Raw genomic sequence first — 21,823 nt, 5'->3', positions numbered from 1 at the left:
AAGAATAACCCCTTGGGGGTTAAGGGTTGGAAATTTCCAAAGAGCCTAGGGGTTAAAAGGGTTAAGAGCAACCCCTCATGCCTAAAACATTGTCAGAACTTCTGATCAAGTTTTAAATGATCTCTAAGCTATTTTGTTATTCAAGTAACTGGAGGAGCTTACTTGAGTGGTATGAAGTTTGCATAAGTTCACATTTTATTCCTTATTGAAAATTTCCCATTGACAGACATCATAAAGGTCTGAAGAATTCTTTACTGCAAGATTTCACAAACACAAATATCGTAACCAATTATCATAAGATTCCAACCATTAAACAAAAACTCAGTGTATTGGATTAGACCAACGAACAACTAATTACTGTACTGTACACTACTGTACATTAAAAATATACTGCTGTTGAAACTGATTACCAAACATGGAAAGTCTTGTTATGTTTATAGTTGTGTATAGATGAATTAAAATAGAAAATTTTTTTCTCTCCTTTAAATATCAGAACACAGTAAATAACTGACAATGTGACGGAAGTAATAAACACTACTGGATGTGTCTAGATAATTATCACTTCACATAAAGTAATAAAAGATCAGTTATAAATTGGGGCGAAGTTCAGGAAGCTGGAAAGTACAATACGAAATCAAAGAGCTAGAACGTAATTATGTATAACAGATTTTGTGCCACATGGGCTGGGATCACGGATGCCATTCAGTACATTTGCACTAACAAGTAAAAGTTAACAGCTTAGACAGAGAGCTGGGAGGAAAAAAATGGGAAAGGTGGTAATGTCCAAGAACGAGGTATGTTGAGGAGGGAGAAGTCTAATTGGAAAAGGACCTCTGGTAGTGGTTTCACTCGCCCCAGTTTTTATACCGACACCCTATAAGGGTGAGCGAGCTGGGTATATTCCTGGCATTCCATGCAACTTTTTTCTCTGGTATATTTAGCAGTATTTATACCTTAGCAATGGTGCTTTAAGAAGCATTTCACGCAGTGACACAGGTTGAGCCCAGAAATAGATTTTTCCTTCGTCAAAATCCCTTTATTATTACTAACTAAGCTACAACCCTAGTTGGAAAAGCAGAATGCTCTAAGCCCAGAGGCTCCAACAGGGAAAATAGCCCAGTGAGGAAAGAAAAAAAGGAGAATAGAATATTTTAAAAAGAGTAACATTAAAATGAATATCTCCTATATAAACTATAAAAACTTTAACAAAACAAGAGGAAGAGAAATTAGATTGAATAGTGTGCCCGAGTTTACCCTCAAGCAAGAGAACACTAACCCAAGACAGTGGAAGACCATGGTACAGAGGCTATGGCACTACCCAAGACTAGAGAACACTGGTTTGATTTTGGAGTGTCTTTCTCCTAGAAGAGCTGCTTACCATAGCTAAAGAGTCTCTTCTAATGGGGAAAAAAAATACTACAAAGCCAATGCATTGGTGGCAATATTTCCTATGGAAGTTAGGACATATTATTATTATTATTATTATTACATGCTAAGCTACAACCCTAGTTGGAAAAGCAGGATGCTATAAGCCCAGAGGCCCCAACAGGGAAAATAGCTCAGTGAGGAAAGGAAAAAAGGAAAATAAAATATTTCAGGAAGAGTAACAACATTAAAATAAACATTTCCTATATAAACTATAAAAACTTTAACAAAATAATAAGAAAAGAAATAAGATAGAAGAGTGTGCTCGAGTGTATCCTCAAGCAAGAGAACTCTAAAAGACCATGGTACAGAGGTTATGGCACTACCCAAAACTAGAGAACACTGGTTTGATTTTGGAGTATCTTTCTCCTAGAAGAGCTGCTTACCATAGCTAAAGAGTCTCTTCTAATGGGAAAAAAAATACTACAAAGCCAATGCATTGGTGGAAATATTTCCTATGGAAGTTAGGACATATGGCCCTACTCTTAGACTGAAGAGTCCAATAAAGAGAAAAATGAAACTGGGGCACTATCCCTTACAGGAGCTGGGATGTGTGGAATTTTCCACCTGTACAAAACTTGAAACATTTCCACCCGTTGATATACTACCACTAAAGAGTTATGGGGTCTTCTGACTGGCCAGACAGTACTACATTAGATCCTTTTCTCTGGTTACCGTTCATTTTCCCTTTGCCTTCACACACACACACACTGAATAGTCTGGCCTATTCTTTACATATTCTCCTCTGTCCTCATACACCTGACAACACTGAGATCACCAAACTATTCTTCTTACTGCACTATAATTGTTCAGTGGCCTCTTCCCTCTTTGTTAGGGTAGAAGAGACTCTTTAGCTATGGTAGGCAGCTCTTCTAGGAGAAGGACACTCCAAAGTCAAACCATTATTCTCTGGTCTTGGGTAGTGCCATACCCTCTGTACCAAGGTCTTCCACAGTCTTGGGTTAGAGTTCTCTTGCTTGAGGGTACACTCAGGCACACTGTTTTATCTCATATCTTATTTCTCTTCCTCTTGTTTTGTTAAAGTTTTCATAGTTTATAAAGTGATATTTATTTTAATATTGTTGCTCTTCTTAAAATATTTTATTTTTCCTTGTTTCCTTTCCTCACTGAGCTATTTTCTCTGTTGGAGTCCCTGGGCTTACAGAATCCTGCTTTACCAACTAGGGTTGTGGCTTAGCAAGTAATAATAATAATAATAATAACAATAATAATAATAATAATATATCATTCCTCATGCAATAAACTCTCAAGCTACCTTCAATATCTAACAACAGAATTTCCTCAACCTCACCTGGAGAACTTGATTGAGAGCACGCCTGTCTTCCTGTAGCAGCTCCAGGACCTGCAACATATTGTGCGTACTTAAAAGATACCTTGCATAGATATTATTTCTAGTTAATGTATGAATCTAAGAAAGAAGTCTCAATGCGGGAAAAGTTTGTCATTAAATGTACAGTACAGACATAATTTTCGTGGTTAACAAGTTAGATACTATTTAAAAAAGCAACAATTAATGACTTACCACAAAATGGTTACAAATTGATATAAACTTCTGTGCCACATAAAAAGAAATGGTCTCTAAGAATGAATAAGCATCACGATTTGAATCAAATGGCCTTCCAGCATAAAATTCAGACAAGAAATTAAAACACATCCCTTACTACAATTGTTCAAAAAGTAGGACAACCAAACCGCAACCTCTTACTTTACTAAAAGTACTAGGTCCTTGACCTAAGTTCTAAACCAGTGATTCAAAAGTACAATTCCTGATACAATATTCGTAAGAAACCAAGACACCTACCTGGGCTATTTTTTCATCTTCACTGTTTTTCTCACTGGATTTAGTCGACTGAAAGGCCATGATAAGTGGAGGAAGAGTCCGGATAGCCATTTGCGCTACTTCTACAACAGCTTTTCCATCAACGTTCCCCATGTTATCTTGTCGGTTAATGTCCCCTGTAGTGTTTAAGTGAATTAGATACATATAAAGTGTAAGCTTCCATGCACATTAACATATCATTATCATTATTACATACTAAGCTACAACCCTAGTTAGAAAAGCAAGATGCTTTAATTTAAGCCCAGGGGCTCCAACAGGGAAAATAGCCCAGTAAGGAAAGTAAACAAGAAAAAATTAAATATTTTCTGAACAGTAACATTAAAATAAATTTGTTCCGTAACCCAATACAAACCATTGCTATTTCCATGGGGGTAACATTTGGCGGAGCTGAATGACGAGCCATTAAAATTAAACGAGGGTTAACTACCCCCTTGCTAATTAGCAGGGGGTAGGGAAGGGGTAGCTAGCTACCCCTTCCCCCCTCTCACACTGTGAATAGCTCAATTCACTTTTGGCTCGGGTGATGATCAGACGTCTCTGCTCTCACCCTCGCTTGACAGCCTTTAAATTCTGCTTTCTCTTTATCTAGTGTGTGTGAAGTTGGCCTCGACTCTACGATGCGTACTTGCCCTGGAGTTCCTAAGCGTTCATGTGGGACGTTTATGTCCTCTTTGGAGACGGACCCTCACGCCCTTTGCCCCCTTTGCCGAGGTCAACGGTGTGACAGGGAGAATGTGTGCAGTGAGTGCAGGGAGTGGCCTGCCTCCCAGTGGGAAAAGTTCGGCCGTAGACGCAAGAAGAAGCCCAAGAGAGACCGATCTCCTTCGAAGGTGACTTTGAAGAAGGAGGTCTCTAGGGTTTCTCCTTGCGCCGCCCGAACCTCCTCCGAAGGTCTCCCTCGTCCGGCTTCACCTGTGAAACCGCCGAGTGAGATTGCAGGTCCTAGTGGTTTTTGCCAACCTCGTGGTGGTGGAGAGGGCGTGGCCTCCCTTAGCGAGGTTGTTCCCTCTCCTCCCCCGGGGGAGGATTTATTATATTTTGATGAATTCGACTGCACTGTTTCTAATTATGGTTTGTTTCAGCTTTGGGCTTCCTTGGGGCTTAAGGGCACTCCCTCCAAGGAAGGCCTGTTTGACTTGTTGCAGCTGGGGGCTGCAGTCAAACAGTCACCGGTAATGCCGGAGGTTTTTCCTTCGGACATTGTCGATACTGTGTTGTCTGCCCCTTCTGACGTGGCAAGTCTAACCCTTGATCCTGCTGCCTCGGATGTTGCTGAAGTCCCATCTCTCCCTTCCGCACAGCCTTCGGAGGGAAGGGTGGGGCCTCCGGTCTCTCCTGCGAGCTCGTCTCCCCCTCGGGGTAGCGCGCTTTTAGAGACCCCTCTTCGAAGGACCGATGACCCTGACTCCTTACCCAGGGGTCGCATTCGTCGTAAGGCCCGTAGGCCTCTGCGAGAGAGGGGGCTCCCTTCTCCCTATCAAGGGGTGAAGAGGCGCCTCTTTGGGTCTCCTTCTCCTCCACCTGCGGAGGAACTTCCTCGTCAGGAGAAGGTCATACCTGCAACATCTCTTGACCTCTCTGCGGATCGTTCACGATCCCCTTCTCCTGCCAAGTCTTCAGTGCTGCCGTCACCTGTAATCCTACAGGCACCGTCTCCTTCGGGGGAAAAGGACTCTGGGGTTCAGTCCCTGGCCATTGTGCGCGCACCTGCGCGCTTGCGTGCAGTTGAGCGCAGATCTTCGTCTCTTCAACCATCACCAACGCGCCAGCGATCTCCTGTTCGCCAGCGCTCTCCAACGCGCCAGCGATCTCCTGTGGCCAGCGCTCTCCAACGCGCCAGCGATCTCCTGTGCGCCAGCGCTCTCCAACGCGCCAGCGATCTCCTGTGCGCCAGCGCTCTCCAACGCGCCAGCGATCTCCTGTGCGCCGGCGCTCTCCTGCTCGCCAGCACGCCCCTGGGCGAGCTCTTCATCTTGAGGATGGTCAATGCTCACCAACGCGCCAGCGATCTCCTTCTCGCCAGCGCCTTTCTGGGCGCGCTCTTCAGCCTGTGAAGAACCAGCGCTCCCCAACGCTCCAGCGATCTCCTGCGCACCAGCGCTCTCTCGCGCGCCAGCGCTCTCTCGCGCGCCAGCTCTCTCCTGGACATCCAGAGAAGGGGCAACGACTTCCAACGCGCCAGCGATCTCCTTCTCGCCAGAGCTCCACTGCTCGCCAGCTCTCCTTAGGGCACCCTCACCCTGAGAAGCAACAACTTCCTGATGGGCGCGCTGCTCACCATCACTCGCCTGTGCGCGCGCGCAAGCACTCGCTAGTGCCTGTGCCTGTTGCACGCCCTGTGCGCCCACGCTCGCCAGCGCCCTCTAGATCTTCGGACTCAGACGTTCGCAAGGGTTCGCCCTTGTCTCGCACGTCGATTCTTGCGCTTCCAGTTGCCCCTGTGCGCCCTTCGATTTCTGAGCGCCTCTTAAGTTTGGCGCACTCACGCCCACGATCTCCTTCAGCTCGCCCTTCACGCCAACACGCTGTGGGTCCTGCGGGCGGTAAAGAAGGGGCCTCTCCTACATGCGCCCCGATCGCCGACAGATCTGCGCGCCACCAGTTGAGGGAGACTAAGTCTTCTAGGAGACATCTTTCTCCCTCCCACCATCACCAGCGCTCCCCCAAGAGGTCGCGCGGTCGCTCGCCAGCTCCTTCTGTGGAGTTTTCTCCTGCGCATTCATATGCACGCTCTCCTGATCGATCTCGTGCATACCCTCCTGCGCGCCATTCTCCTGCGCGCCATTCACCTGCGCGCTCCTACATGCATGCACCTGCGCATGCGCGCCATCACTCGCGGCCCTATGACCACCTTTCCCCTTCGCGTGAACGCTCGCCTACAGGTCGCTCACCTACGGTGGGTCATTCGGACCGCAAGGATCCTCGGCAGGATGCTCCTCCTGGGAGGCGTTCCCAGGATTCACCTCCGCACAAGAGGAGGATAACGGCAGAACAAGGAAAATCAGCAGAGAGGTCTAGGCAGTCTTTTTCTTTTCAGGAAGGCCTCGTGGTGACCACTCCTAAGGGTCGCGAGATCCCCTTTTCTCCAGCGGGGATTGCTGACACAGCGTCAGTTACCCGTCTACCTTGGTTCCGCCACATGATCAAGGCTGTGGTCCAGGCTATCAAGCCTTCCAGCACTGATCAGAGGCGGGACCCTGGGATGGGTTCTCCACCGTTGAAGAAAAGGAAAGGAGTGGGCTTCGTGGTAACTCCTCCCCAGGAAAAGCTGGTCTCCAGGAACCCCGTCAGGCGGACCCCTTCACCTTCTCCAACCTCTGCAGCTCCACCCCCTCCTGTAGATGAGTTTATCTCGTCCTCGGGGGACTCCTCTGACTCGGAGAATTCTTCCTTGGCACCAAGGGGGGAATTTTCTCCGGATAGGGGAGAGGTCGCACGGGAAGAGGTTCCTCCTCAGGTGTCGGTGTTGGAGTCCTATTTTCCTTCCAGGAGGGAATCGAAGGACACCAAGACTGTTCCGAAATCTTCGTCGAAGATTCGTCAAGAACCAGCAATTCCTAGGGAGGACGTCCACGTTTCTCCCCAAGAAGACCTCTTGGGGATGGGAGACTTAGCTGCCAGTCCACCAAAAGGAGAACACAGCGAGTCAGAACACGCGTTCTGGCAGGTCCTTGGTTTGATGAGGGAGCTCAACAAAATCAAGGACCCGGAGATAGCCCCTCGTGAGGGGAAAGACACCGTGCTTGACGAGGTCTTTGGTGTCCAGAAGCCCCCCAAGACTAGTGCAGCTTTGCCCTGGTCTAAAGGGGTGAAAGGCGCCAGGGACAAAGTCAAAGCTCAGCTCTCCGGTCTGGCCTCCTCAGGACGTTCTTCTGCCGGGTTTAGACTCCTCCCTCCTCCTCTAGTCCAACAGAGGAGGTATTTCGAGATCGACGGGGAGTCTTGCATGTCTCTTCCACTCCATCATTCTGTGGAGGAACTAGCTAAGGGAACTTCTTTCGAGAAGCTCTCGACCCGACAGGTGACGTTTGCGGCGTCAGAGACCCAAAACCTGGAGAAAGTCGCTAAGAGTGCCATGCAGGCAACTTCGTGGCTTGATCTCTGGCTTGGGTCTTTGGGCATCCTATTGCGATCTGAGGATCTGTCCAAGGAGAGCAATAGGAAGGCCTCGGAGACCTTCCTCCTCTCGGGCACTCGCTCTATTGAGTTTCTAGCTCACCAGGTCACTAACCTATGGGCTAACTTGATCCTCAAAAGACGCGATTCAGTGTCCGAGAGGTTCCATCCGAAGGTCCCCACCGCAGACGTCAACAGGCTCAGACACTCCTCTATTTTTGGAGGGGAGTTACTGGAGCCTCGTGACATGGAGCAGTCGGCTGAGAGGTGGAGGAGGTCGAACCAGGACTCTCTCCTCCAAAGGGCCCTGACATCTCGGCCCTATAAACCTCCAGCCCCTCCACAACAACGTCAACAGCAGCCTCGCAGAACACCTAAGCAGGCTCCGGCAGCTAAGGCAAGCGTGTCTAAGCCGCGGTCCTTTCAGCCGAAAGACAAGAGACGCGGCAAGTCCTCTAAGGGAGGTAGAACTCCTAGAGGAAGCGGCAAAGGTCGCAAACACTAGGAGTGGCAATCCCCCCGCGTGTCCACCTGTGGGGGGATGCCTAAGAAGTTGCGTGCAGAGGTGGCAGCAACTCGGGGCCGACCCTTGGACGGTCTCTGTGATCGGCCAAGGGTATCGCGTCCCGTTCACAACATCTCTACCTCCCCTGACAGCGAATCCAGTGTCGTTGAACTCCTATGCCTTGGGATCGGCAAAGGGGATGGCCCTCCGGGCAGAAGTCGAGACCATGCTCAAGAAGGATGCTCTCCAAGAGGTCGACGACAGCTCCCCAGGCTTCTTCAGTCGACTCTTTCTTGTAAAGAAGGCGTCTGGAGGCTGGAGACCGGTCATCGACCTCTCAGCACTGAACAAGTTTGTCATACAGACTCGGTTCAGTATGGAGACAGCGGACACGGTCAGACTTGCAGTGAGACCACAAGACTTTATGTGCACTCTGGATTTGAAGGACGCGTACTTCCAGATCCCCATCCATCCGTCTTCCAGGAAGTACTTAAGATTCGGCCTAGACGGCAAGACCTACCAGTTCAAGGTGCTGTGTTTCGGTCTCTCCACAGCACCCCAGGTGTTCACCAAGGTGTTCACTCTGATCTCGTCGTGGGCTCACAGGAACGGCATCCGTCTCCTTCGTTATCTGGACGACTGGCTGATCCTGGCAGACTCGGAGTCGACCCTTCTGCGTCACCGGGACAGGCTTCTGGAAGTTTGCCAAGATCTAGGGATCTTGGTAAATCTCGAGAAGTCCTCTCTGCGCCCTACGAAGAAACTGGTATATCTAGGCATGAAACTAGACACGATTCTCCACAAAGCCTTTCCATCAGACGAAAGGATAGCAAGGCTGAGGAAGGTAGCAGAACCTTTCCTCAGACGAGAAGAGCTTCCGGCCCAACTGTGGTTACGTCTCTTAGGCCATCTATCATCTTTGGTCCGTCTTGTTCCAAACGGCCGCCTCAGGATGAGATCCCTTCAGTGGCGGCTGAAGTCGCGATGGAATCAGGGAAACGATTCCCCGGACTTCCTAGTTCCCATAGGACCTTCGGAACTGACGGACCTTCGATGGTGGCTGGACGACGAGAACCTACGGAAGGGAGCAGATCTCCTCGTCCTCCCCCCAGATTTGACTCTGTTTACGGACGCGTCAAATCTAGGGTGGGGGGCCCACATTCTGAACCAAAGGGCCTCAGGCCTTTGGTCAGAATCGGAAAGGTGCCTCCACATCAACTTGCTAGAATTGAAGGCCGTTTTTCTGGCTCTTCAACAGTTCCAACAAACCCTGGCGGGCCACTCCGTGGTGGTGATGAGCGACAACACCACGGTAGTGGCTTATATCAACAAGCAGGGAGGTACTTTCTCGCAACAGCTATCCCATCTTGCAGTAGAGATTCTGAGATGGTCCGAGACCCGCTCGATCTCACTAACAGCTCGCTTCATTCCTGGCAAGAGGAATGTCCTCGCCGACAGCCTCAGCAGGGCGACGCAGATAGTGAGTACCGAGTGGTCCTTGGACCCTCAGATAGCCAACAAAGTCCTGACTTTGTGGGGCTCTCCGACTGTAGATCTGTTTGCGACAGCCTTGAATTTCAGGCTGCCCCTTTACTGCTCTCCAGTCCCGGACCCCAAGGCTTTCTGGCAGGATGCCTTTCAACACAGGTGGGACAACATGGACGTTTACGCCTTCCCACCTTTTTGTCTGATGAGAAGGGTGCTCAACAAGACCAATCTATCGGTCAACCTTTCCATGACTCTCATAGCTCCGCTATGGCATCATGCGGAATGGTTCCCAGATCTTCTGCGGCTCCTAACGGAACCCCCAAGAGAACTCCCTCCACGTCACGAGCTACTCAGACAACCACATTGCAACATCTTCCACAAGGCCGTAGCTTCGCTTCGGCTTCACGCCTGGAGACTATCCAGCGACTCCTCACGGAGAGAGGATTTTCTCAGCAGGTTGCGGACAGGATGTCTCGGCACCTGCGAGAGTCCTCGGCCAACGTCTACCAGGCGAAGTGGAAAGTCTTTTGTGGTTGGTGTCGTGGAAGGGGTCTCTCTCCGCTCGATGCCTCTATTCCAACAATAGCGGAGTTCCTTGTTTATCTTCGGGAGGAAATGCGCCTTTCGGTCTCGGCCGTGAAAGGTTATCGCTCAGCCTTAAGCTTAGCCTTCAGGCTGAAAGGAGTGGATATTTCCTCTTCGTTGGAACTTTTTCTACTCATACGCAACTACGAACTTACTTGCCCCCAGTCGGAAGTCAGACCACCTCCTTGGAACGTGGTTCAAGTGCTTAGGGCTCTGAAAAGAGCTCCCTTTGAACCATTACGCCAGGCGTCTGATCGCCACCTAACGTGGAAGACGGCGTTCCTACTCGCGTTGGCCTCGGCCAAACGAGTAAGCGAACTTCATGGTCTCTCCTACGACGTTGCCCATTCAAGGGGATGGGGGGAGGTAACGTTCAGGTTCGTCCCTGAGTTCATTGCTAAGACTCAAAACCCTGGGGTGTCAGATCCAAGATTCGACTCCTTCAAGGTAACGAGTCTACGTTCTGTAACAAATGACCCAGATCATCTGTTACTGTGCCCAGTCAGGAGTCTGAGGCGCTACCTCAAGAGAACGGCTGCAGCCCGTCCTCATGTGCAAGCTTTGTTTGTGAGCACAGGGAGGACAAAGAGGAGGGTCACCAAGAACTCCATCTCTTCATGGATTCGCAAGGTGATAAGCAGCACCTTGAATCCCGACTCTCCTCCGTCACGTCGTCCCAGAGCTCATGATGTCAGGGGTGTTGCTACTTCCCTGGCCTTCAAGAGGAACTTTTCTGTGACGCAGGTTTTACAAGCTGGGGTCTGGAAACGTCAGACGACGTTCACAGCCCACTACCTGCAGGACGTGACCCACAGGAACCTCGATACGTTTTCTATCGGTCCTGTGGTGGCTGCACAACAGCTGGTCTAACCTCAGGCTCCTTATTGGACAAGTAGCAGAAGGTTGAGGGCATTGTTACCCGGTTTTAGTCTGCGTGAATGAAAGAGTATGTCTGGCCCTTACTTCTTTCTTCATTCTCCCCTCCCTTGGGAATAGCAGCATCCAGGCCTTTGCACAGCTGACCTCAACCTCTGCAGGTAAACCATGCTTCCTTGTGCTCCTAGTATTAGCTTTAATACTGTCGCGTCCCCCATACCCTGACGAGGTGGTATTGGGTACGTCCTAGCCTAGGGTTCCACATAAGGAACCCCAGGTCAACTTCCTAGGACGAGTCACGTTATTCTCCTTCACACACATCCTTGTAGGCCGCACGATGGTCAAACATGACAGCGTGCGAGGGTTAGGGACTCCCGTTCCTTGAGTTCTACAACTCGGAATTGGAGTCCCCGGGTAAAGCCGAAGCCAGAAGGCTGGGGACTTTCCGCCCTTCCTAAGGGTAAGTCACCCCATGGAAATAGCAATGGTTTGTATTGGGTTACGGAACAAATGACAAATTTCGTAGATAATTTGTATTTTTCCTACCATACAAACCTTTGCTATTTACGCAAATGTTACCCGCCAGCCCTGACCCCCAAGTCAAGTCCTACATTTAAGTGAATTGAGCTATTTACAGTGTGTGAGGGGGGAAGGGGTAGCTAGCTACCCCTTCCCTACCCCCTGCTAATTAGCAAGGGGGTAGTTAACCCTCGTTTAATTTTAATGGCTCGTCATTCAGCTCCGCCAAATGTTACCCCCATGGAAATAGCAAAGGTTTGTATGGTAGGAAAAATACAAATTATCTACGAAATTTGTCATATTTCATATATAAACTATAAAAACTTAAATAAAAAGAAGGAAAGAAAAATAAGATAGAATAGTGTGCCTGAGTGTACCCTCAAGCAAGACAACTCTAACCCAAGACAGTGGAAGACCATGGTACAGAGGTTATGGCACTACCCAAGACTAGAGACCAATGGTTTGATTTTGGAGTGTCCTTCTCCTAGAAGAGCTGCTTACCGTAGCCAGTCACTTATACCCTTACCAAGAGGAAAGTGGCCAAGAGACGGACAGCATCTCGTGCGACAGAGTGAATACTCGAATGAACACCTAGGGAGTAGGACAGTCTGAAACAACAAGGTCTTGAATTAATACACCTCTCTGCTGGGGAAAAACCAGTGGGGCTGGTACAGTATTTATAAATATGCATCCTCCAGATACACTGCAAGCATGAAGCATCTTTCTCAAATGGAAGTTGGTAGTTTGTACCATTTCCATCCTGAACCTAGTTTGCTGAACAATGTTAGTACAGCTCATACCATTTCTATCTTGAACCTGGTTTGTGGAACCAACTAGTTTAGGAGATGAGGTCAAGGATTGGCCTCCAGCCGTCAACTGTCTTAACTAGGAGGAGTCGACTGTAGAACCCCGGAGATTAGTTTTTAATGCTCTGGGCGCATTTCTTCTGCAACATCCCTTCCCCCTCTCCCAACAGGGCTAAGGGCTTTTGGTGAGAAGAGGGATATTTGAAGAATATTATCAACCTGCAAGATAAGAAGGGTAGGGTTGGTAGCATCAAAACAACAGGCATCCCCCCTACTCACCGCAGCAGGAAAGGGGGAGTACGAAATTTAATGTTGCACTCCACTCCTGAACTGGTTAGGTTAGTGGTCTTCAAGGGGCTATCCTTACACAGGGGCTCTTTGAGTAGAAGTTGGAGGTGGTCGTGATTGATGTCTGAATAATGTAGTGGTGACCTTCTTCCCCACCTTCCAGCAAATCTGCAACTAAAGGTTTAACAGCAGGGACAGAGCCCTTGAGGGTTACTGCCGCCTGAACGGGACAGTTTGGCAAGAGTCACGAGGACTCCCGCAACAACGTGGTTCATAGTGCAATCACCACCACAGGATTAACCTGTTTTGAAAATAGGGACAAAACCTAATTGGGCCACTGGTTTGCTGACTGGTGCACCAAAAATATCTATAACTTCCCACTAGATAGCATAAGACTACTGTACAGTACTTCTCCAGAATCAGGAATTAATAACTGCCCTCATCTTCTAAGTACCTCATGGCATGTGACGACTGGTCAAGCCGCAAGAATGCTTGGAGGGTGGCCATGGCTGAGTGGGATGTGCATTCCATTCTGGGTTTCTCCAAGCGAAGGCTCCCTGCCAGAATGGACACTTTACAGGTCTACCGGAAAAGGCGGTTACCAGAAGACTCTGGCACGTAGAACCTTTGTTGCCTTGAAAGTTGGGGGGGGGGAGACCTTGCTGGACCAACAGGACACAAATGTTCTGAAGATTCACAGATCTGATTGTCTACTTGGTCCAGGATCATGCAGTACTGTACTAGCAAGGTCCGCGGCTCAAAAGGTCTTTACCCTAAAGGAGCTCCAAATCATTGATCAATGACCGAGGCTCTACCTTAAGTTAGCGCCATAGTCATAATATACACTTTAATGCTCTCAAGAGCCTCCCCAAAGGAGCAATCTACCTCTGGGTTCTCTGCTTTCAATGGTGTCTCCAGTCTGCACTGGAGATCTATCTCCCCCTCATTTAAGGACAGAAACAGCAACGTTATCAGACGCCGATGAAGGACCAAGCTGGCTGTCTTTGGTGAGAGAATGACCTGCCATTGATCAAAGCAAACACAAGTACCTTCTACCCTTGCTTCTGTTGACTGTGGTAGAGAGGAAGCCGTGGTTCTGTGTTCAAAAGCACAGTGTTGCGGACAGTCACCCACTGACCCATGAAGATTGGTTAAGTGCTTGGTCCTCAAAAAATGACATCTCAATTTTGAGTACCAAACTACCCACAACCGAGAAGGAAGCAGCAATTTCCCGTCCAGATAAAAAATTATTAAGTAAGGCACCCAAGCTCTTCCAACACATGGCTGACAGTAAGAGTGCATGAGCCCTGCCGGGGCCTTGCATTTCTGATCAGTATGGCTACCAGAGTTACACTGCTGAATACCCAGGCTTCGAAGCCAGGGTGTGCCACCGGGCAGTGGCCCCGAAACCCACAGGGCCAAGAGCTGTCCACCCCTCTCGAAGAAGTGATATCATCTAATTGAAAAGAGGTCCTAATGGATTTCTTATTGAGAGAAAGGATGTGTGTGAATCTAATTAGAAGAGGAGGAGCGAACTCACTTCTTCCTCTTACCACCTTTTCTCTCTTGCTCTAAGGACATAGGAGTTGGGGTCTGAGTGACCATGATTACGATGTTTTCTGACAGGGAGTAAACACAGGGGTTGGTCCAATAAGAGCCACAACACAGGGGGTCACCGACACTGTGGTGGGCAACCATTTTGGCACTAGTAACACAGAAAGTGGGCTTAGGAAAGCCTTCACACACACTGAGGTTAGTGGCACAGGGACTACGGGACCCACAGGGCCAGGGAGCAAAAGCAGATTGGTGACAAACAGGGGCAACACACTTAGGTGTTACGCCCAGAGGAAATCTTTTTACTGCCTTAAAGCAATAGTTTTGCTAGCACAGGGGGAAGCACTCATGGAGAATGCCTTCTTGTGTCCTCTGTACATTGCCTCGGCTGATGAAAGAATCACTTGTACAGAGGCAGAAATCCTTCTACAGTTTCTTTTCTGTCACTGGCACAAAGGAAATCACAAGGAGCACTGTTTTGGGAATCTATGCTCACTGGCTTTTTTATTGTCAGCAATGATGTCTTCGCTGGTTTTACTGGCACTGGGGGCATCACTGGATTCACTGGCACTGGGAACATTAGGGATTAAGTAACCTTGGCTACAAGCTTCCTTAAGAAAGACTTGGAGGGCCTACCTGTAAGAACTATGGAAGGCTTCTCAGACTCGTTGTCGGTGGTTTCCACAGCAATCATCAAACCTTGAAGGAATACAGTAATCCCTCGCCATTTTGTGGCCTCAGTGCATTGCGGATTTTCAAAAATATTCATCAAAGATTTGGAAAAAATGGTGCGAAAGTTACGCAGGCACTAGCAGAAGGCAGGGAGAGTACAATAGAACATCAGGTATCAACACGGAGATGGAGCACAACTCAAAATCCACCTCTCTGATTCGCTGGCTATCTTTGGTCCAGAATCTCGCAAGCCGATTGACTGAGCTGCCAGGATGCTTTACCCAGCATATCTCCCTGCCGTGCACCCCGCGAAGGGAGACCGCATTCATTGTTCTCTCTCGCTTCGTTTGTGTTGGTTAGTCTTGCCGCGTGGAACTTTTAGCTATTTTCTTGTGCTTTTTTAGTGTAAAATAGTGCTTGTGACATCCGGGAAAATGGCTCCTAATGTTCTAATGACAACATATGCATTCATAGGGTTAATATACACTTATTGTTATTATATATACATGTACATGTTCACAAAAAAATGTACGTATTCCAAAAATAAGGAGGGAACCTACTTCCTGGTTTTTCACCTATCGCAGTCGGTTCTGGTCCCCATTAACTGCGATATGTGAGGGATTACTGTATTGGAGTGCGGGGATCACTTGGGGGGAACCCTCACACCACCAAACAAAGAAAAACTCCCAGCTAATGACTCATACTGTACCACCTTGGAACCCAGCCAGGGGCATATGCACACAAGGTTCAGGGCCTGACCTGTCAATATGGAGAGAAAAGTACTATACAGATTCTTAGGTATTATCTTGATAGTTATCAAGGCTCACGTCGATGTACCCACAGCCTTCCATTTTCCACTTTAAAGTAAAGGCTTGCCATTGAACGGGAAGCCACGTTCTACACTACGTACCTTGGTATGATTAAGAACATTCCCCTAACAAGAGGTACAGAGCATCTGCGGATCTATTGCCGGTTTTCTCCGCCTTTACGAATACAGTATTCTACTTCACTTCCATAACAATGAAGTGAGAAGCCAGCAGCCAATAAAAATTTCACACAACAAGAGAAAAAGCTTAAACAGCTTTTAGATAGGACGCAACAGTACATCTGTACTTGTTACAGCCGAAAACACAAGTGTAGTATTTCCCAGGACACTACCATTCATTGACGATTTCTACGTCCGTTTCACTCTGCTGAAGTATTACATATTTTATTGGATAAAAAATTTGTATATGCCTAAGAACCATAATCTTTCTGTACAAAAAAATGGACAAAGATTATCAACCTACCACAATGAGGAACAGCCAATACAACTAACCCTTTTCCCAATACCCATAGGGATCAAAATATGTAGGCCTACAGTGTGTATTCAAACCATCATTAAGTTAAGATTCTCAATGTAAAATAAGCCCATAAAAGTTATATAAAGGAAATATCACAAGGGCTTTTACTCATTATAAACTACTTGTTTTTATTTGGTCGGAATAAATTCTATGTTTTTTCCCCGTGGTATGTACCATATGCATTTTACATCCCGCCTACTCTCAATTTTCTCCCTAAATAGCAATAAATATTCCTTCCCTTTGACTACTGTATTCAATTTAAGCCTACTTATCTATACTGTCTTCTTCACAACTGTAAGTCTTTACTGTATAGTTCAGTGGCTACTTTCCTCTTGGTAAGGGTAGAAGAGAGACTCTTTAGCTATGGTAAGCAGCTCTTCTAGGAGGACACTCCAAAATCAAACCATTGTTCTTTAGTCTTGGGTAATGCCATAGCCTCTGTACCATGATCTTCCACTGTCTTGGGTTAGAGTTCTCTTGCTTGAGGGTACACTCGGGCATACTATTCTATCTAATTTCTCTTCCTCTTGTTTTGTTAAAGTTTATATTGTTTATATAGGAGATATCTACTTCAATGATGTTACTCTTTCTTAAAATATTTTCTTTTTCTTTTATCCTTTCCTCACTGGGCTATTTTCCCTGTTGGAGCCTTTGGGCTTATAGCATCCTGCTTTTCCAACTAGGGTTGTAGCTTAGCAGGTAATAATAATAATAATGACTGGAAAATTAAAACAAAAACCTGATCCTACCAAACAATCAAGGAATAAAACTTGTTCTTATCCCCTCATTCTACCAGTAAGACACACCCTTACTTACCAAAATGCTGGCTCGTTAACTAAGTTAATCAAACAATACTCTCTATTGGGAAGAATAATTCCCAGCAGCTGGTTTATCAATTTTATTACCTTACAAATTTGCTATAAAACTTCCTTATATAACCAGGGGCTAAAAAAAATATATCATGACCTCTGCCAACGAAGTTGGGAGAAGATTATGTTTTTGTCCTGTGTCCGTTTGTTTGTGAACAACTTCCTGGCCAAAATTTTACTCATAGAGTAGTGAAACTTTCAGGGATTAATTGTGTTGAGATGTGGAAGGGATTCAATTTTGAAAGTAATAGGTCAAAAGTAAAGGTCGATCGAATTACCCTCAACCTTAACTACAATTTTGCACATGGTTGTCACACAGACTTTAAATACACCTACGAGGTAAATTGACTCTAGGAAAGGCGAGCTGATTTCAAGAAATAAGCTACCATGGCGGAGGTCTGCACTCTCAGAGTGTTTTTCTAGCAAGGATTTTTGGGCTCGAGCCATGTCGTCCTAATGGAAGTTCCTTTCGGCAGCTTCCTACTGTATAATATTTCTGCGAGTGATATTACAAGAGAATTACCGTCAGGTATTACGGGGTTCTAACCCCTGGAACGACTATCCTAGGATATCGAGTATAATCAGGGACGTATCCGTAGATAACCAATGATATCTGCACCCCAAGTAGACTTAACCCAGTCTAGGAATCTAAGGAGGAGGATAGGTGAGGAGCTGTTACATATCTCACAAAAGTTGAATGAATACCCTTGGCCACTTAACCTATCTGAACTTTCCTTGCATACACATGACCATTCCAAAATTAGGGATATGGTAGGCTCATCCTAGAGACTGTAAGTAGGCTAGCCAATAATGTAGCAAAAAAGTGGCTAGTCTATAAAGGTAGCCTTTGTATGTCAGCGACCAGTTCCTCTAACGTGCATAAAAAATAGACACCAATTAACCTAAACTTCTCCCCCCCTCAAACCTTACTAACTTACTTTACGGCAGGGGGGGGGGGACTACCTCCCCTTCGAACAGTCTTACACTGCCGTATTCTTATTCAGCTCGTCGTCATACATACAGGTGGCCGCTATCATACATACACCCTCTATAATGTAGGTAGCAAACAAATAAAGTAGCAAAAAAAGAAAACAATTGTGACAAGATTTTCAGGCCTTAGAGGATGGCATGTCACATCTTTCCCCATGCACCACTGAGAAATTGGAATGTTCCATATGCAAAAAACACGGTGTCCTATGTCAGTTTAGGTAGGGAATTGAGTTGATGTGTAATGACAAGCCGTAATGGTAGAATAGCTCGGGTTACGAAGGAACATGCGGTTTCAACGTTTACTTATGCTGGCTAAAGGATAGCAATACTGTATCGCACATCTATGCGAATTAGGTTTTACTCTTATGAAGGGCTAACCATGTTAGTACTGTATAGTGCACAGTAGTGCCACAGTTTTTAGATGTCTTTAAAGCTTAGACCTTGGTTTAAAGGCTGCTCATGACTGGCAAAAACAAGGGACAGGGACAACGCCCTAGAGACAGACAGTATATTCATATGATCAGTGCCCAAGCCCCTCTCCCACCAAGGTAGGACTAAAGAGGGCCAGGCAATGGCTGCTGATGACTCAGCAGGTATACCTATAGACTCCCCCAAATCTTACATCCTTATCTCACAAGGATGGTGAGGTTGTAGACACTGAGCTCGACTCAATCTCCTGTCCAGAAGAAAGCCAAGCAGGGAAGTTTCTAATAGGCCAACATATAAGATACGGCATCCTACAATTAAAATAACGTACTACAGCCAAGATTTTGATAAACTTTTCCCTGAAATGATTCCAACTGACCGATCCGTTAATAGGTTGGCCAGGGCACCAGCCACCCGTTGAGATACTACCGCCAGGGAGGTATTGGGTCCTTTGACTGGCCAGACAGTACTATATTGGATCCTTAGCTCTGGTTACGATTTATTTTCCCTTTGCCTACACACACCAAATAGTCTGGCCTATTCTTTACATATTCTTCTCTGTCCTCATACATCTGACAACATTGAGATCACCAAACAATTCTCCTTCACCGAAGGGGTTAACTACTGCACTGTAATTGTTCAGTGGCTACTTTCCTCTTGTTGAGGGTAGAAGAGGCTCTTTAGCTTTGGTAAGCAGCTCTTCTAGGAGAAGGACACTCCAAAATCAAACCATTGTTCTCTAGTCTTGGATAGGGCCATAGCCTCTGTACCATCGTCTTCCACTGTCTTGGAGTAGAGTTCTCTTGCTTGAGGGTATACTCGGGCCCACTATTCTATCTTATTTCTCTTCCTCTTGTTTTGTTAAATTTTAATAGTTTATAAAAGATATTTATTTTAATGTTACTACCGTTCTCAAAATACTTTAGTTTTCTTTGTTTCCTTTCCTCACTGGGCTATTTTCCCTGTTGGAGCCCCTGGGCCTATAACATTCTACTTTACCAACTAGGGTTGAACTTAGCAATTAATAATAATAATAATATCGATTTCTTATTCATCAAACACTTTAGTAGGCTGCATCTCAATAATGTGTTATATTACAATTACCTTATAATCTACAGCTAAGATTACACAGTTTGGGCTGCCAGAAGTCAGAGGGAGGGGGGCAGTATCAGATATCTCTGAACTGGGAAGTGACAGGTCTGCCAGTACTGGGTGGTTTTAATAGTTCGATAGGCAACTCGTGCGTAAGTATGATAGCGGCCACCAGTATATATGATGACGGCTGACTTGGAAAACGGGAGTGTAAGGGGGGTTGCACAGGGGGCGTTAGCTCCGGCCCCCATTCGGTAAGGGCATGGGTTGTAGGTTTGGTTAAGGGGAGGAGTTCAGGTTAGTCGATGTATATTTTTTATGCACGCTGGAGGAACTGGCCGCTGATATACAAAGGCTCCGGACAAGCTACCGACTAAGGGGACATTCACAAAGCCAGGTTAGGTTGTGTTGATTTCAAGTATGACATACTGATACCCCATGACCTGCAAGTGCCACAAAGGTTCACATTTTCACATAGAATTCAAGTTGTCATTAGAAAAAACAAAGGCTAATCTTGAGTGTCAGACTTAGTTTTAATTACGGAAAACAAGTGAATTTCTCATATCACTTGCCATACTAATTGTCACCTTAGTGGTATTTGGTGCCTTGTTAATAAAACCTTAAGTATCAACTCTGATAGCATAAAACATATCGACCATAAAGGCTTAACCTTAAAGACTCAACTTTGACAGAATAAAATCAGATGAACTTAAAAATCTTATATAAGAATGACAGTTAAAAAGAACTTACCTAAAACACACTGTTGTTGTTAATGGTTGCTGGTCAATGTGACACTACGCACCAAGAGCATATGTATACCATTACCACTGATAAAACGTACGTATTACAATACGTATTCTATGGTACGAAACCGTACGTTCTCATGTCCCCAACAAAAATATTCCCTGAAAATTCGTACCGCTAACTTATAAATTCTTGTACGTAATTTCAAAATACCAGACTCACGATTAATAATTTTTTATTCTATAAAAAATGATATCTTAAAAACTCCAAAAACTAAAAAAATAACAATATTTCGTGAGATATATGGATTCACAATAAATATATATGACAACGAATAACACTGAGGTTATCGTACGTTTAGGGTAATCATTTTCTATTGTTTACACGTGACGTCACAAACAAACAAGTGTCGTTCAAGTTTTATTGAAACGTAAGTAATGGAATTTTAACAAAGATTTCTTTTCATTTTTGGGAGGTATTGCGTGTAAAGATATTTGCAAATAATTGCGAATAATTTGTAAATAATTCTAAAATTCAGTGAATACCTACATTTATGCCCAGTGTGGCCTTATTAGTCTATCTTATATACTCTAAGGATTTGATAAGATATGAACGACTGTGGAAAATCTTATCAATAACTATCTTTATACATTTTATTTTGTATTTTCAGTTCATTATCTCTCATATGATATTTATTTATTTCCTTATTCTCTGTCTTCACTGGTCTGTTTTCCCTGCTGGAGTCCAAGAGCTTGTAACATCATCATACTTTTCCTGCTAGGGTTGTAGCTTAGCTAATAATAATAGTCTCCCTTATATAATAAAGAACTATTGTCTGGCTATATATATATATATATATATATATATATATATATATATATATATATATATATATATATATATACAGTACAGATATATATATATATATATATATATATATATATATATATATATATATATATATATATATATATATATATATATATATATATACAGTGCAGGTATATATATATATATATATATATATATATATATATATATATATATATATATATATATATATATATATATATATATATATACAGTGCAGGTATATATATATATATATATATATATATATATATATATATATATATATATATATATATATATATATATATATATATATATACAGTGCAGGAACCCCCTCTCCTGTAAAAAATTCCTGCGAGACATCGACAAGGAGATGGAGCTGGGGGGAGAGTGACTGCTCCCCGCACTCTAGTTTTGGGGTGTTTAAATGTGCGTGGATGTAGTACGATAGAGAGTAAAAGATGTGAGATTGGAAGTATGTTTAGAAGTAGAAGGATGGATGTATTGGCCTTGTGTGAGACAAAGATGAAAGGAAAGGGTGAAGTGATGTTTGGTGAAATGTCTGGTAGAGTGTCTGGGATTGAAAGGGGAAGAGCGAGAGAGGGTGTGGCGTTATTGCTGAGTGAATGGATGACAGGTAAAGTAGTGGAATGGAAGGAGATATCACCTAGGTTAATGTGGGTAAGGGTTAGGTTGGGTAGGGAATGTTGGGCGTTTGTCAGTGCGTATGGGCCAGGTAGTGAGAAAAGTGAAGAAGATCGGAATGAGTTCTGGAATGATTTAACTAGGTGTGTAGAAGGACTGGGTAGAAG

General features: G+C 45.4%; 1 protein-coding gene across 2 annotated transcripts in view; it reads right to left on the bottom strand.

Annotated features, from left to right (window-relative positions):
• Positions 1-20,323, bottom strand: part of LOC137627765 (uncharacterized) — a 43,313-nt gene extending 22,990 nt beyond the window's left edge. For both annotated transcript variants that reach the window (XM_068359059.1, XM_068359060.1), the window contains exons 1-3: positions 20,166-20,323; positions 3,248-3,402; positions 2,738-2,788 (exon numbers count right to left, since the gene is read on the bottom strand). In XM_068359059.1, coding sequence (XP_068215160.1) covers positions 2,738-2,788; positions 3,248-3,379 — 183 coding nt within the window. In that variant the 5' untranslated portion in view covers positions 3,380-3,402; positions 20,166-20,323. The remainder of the gene's footprint in view (positions 1-2,737; positions 2,789-3,247; positions 3,403-20,165) is intronic.
• Positions 20,324-21,823: the final 1,500 nt, after the last annotated feature.

The sequence above is a fragment of the Palaemon carinicauda genome, chromosome 35 (assembly GCF_036898095.1).
Source record: "Palaemon carinicauda isolate YSFRI2023 chromosome 35, ASM3689809v2, whole genome shotgun sequence".
In the NCBI taxonomy this organism is placed as follows: domain Eukaryota; kingdom Metazoa; phylum Arthropoda; class Malacostraca; order Decapoda; family Palaemonidae; genus Palaemon; species Palaemon carinicauda.
Note: the sequence above shows the minus strand (reverse complement) of the source record. Positions and strands in the feature narration are given on the sequence as shown.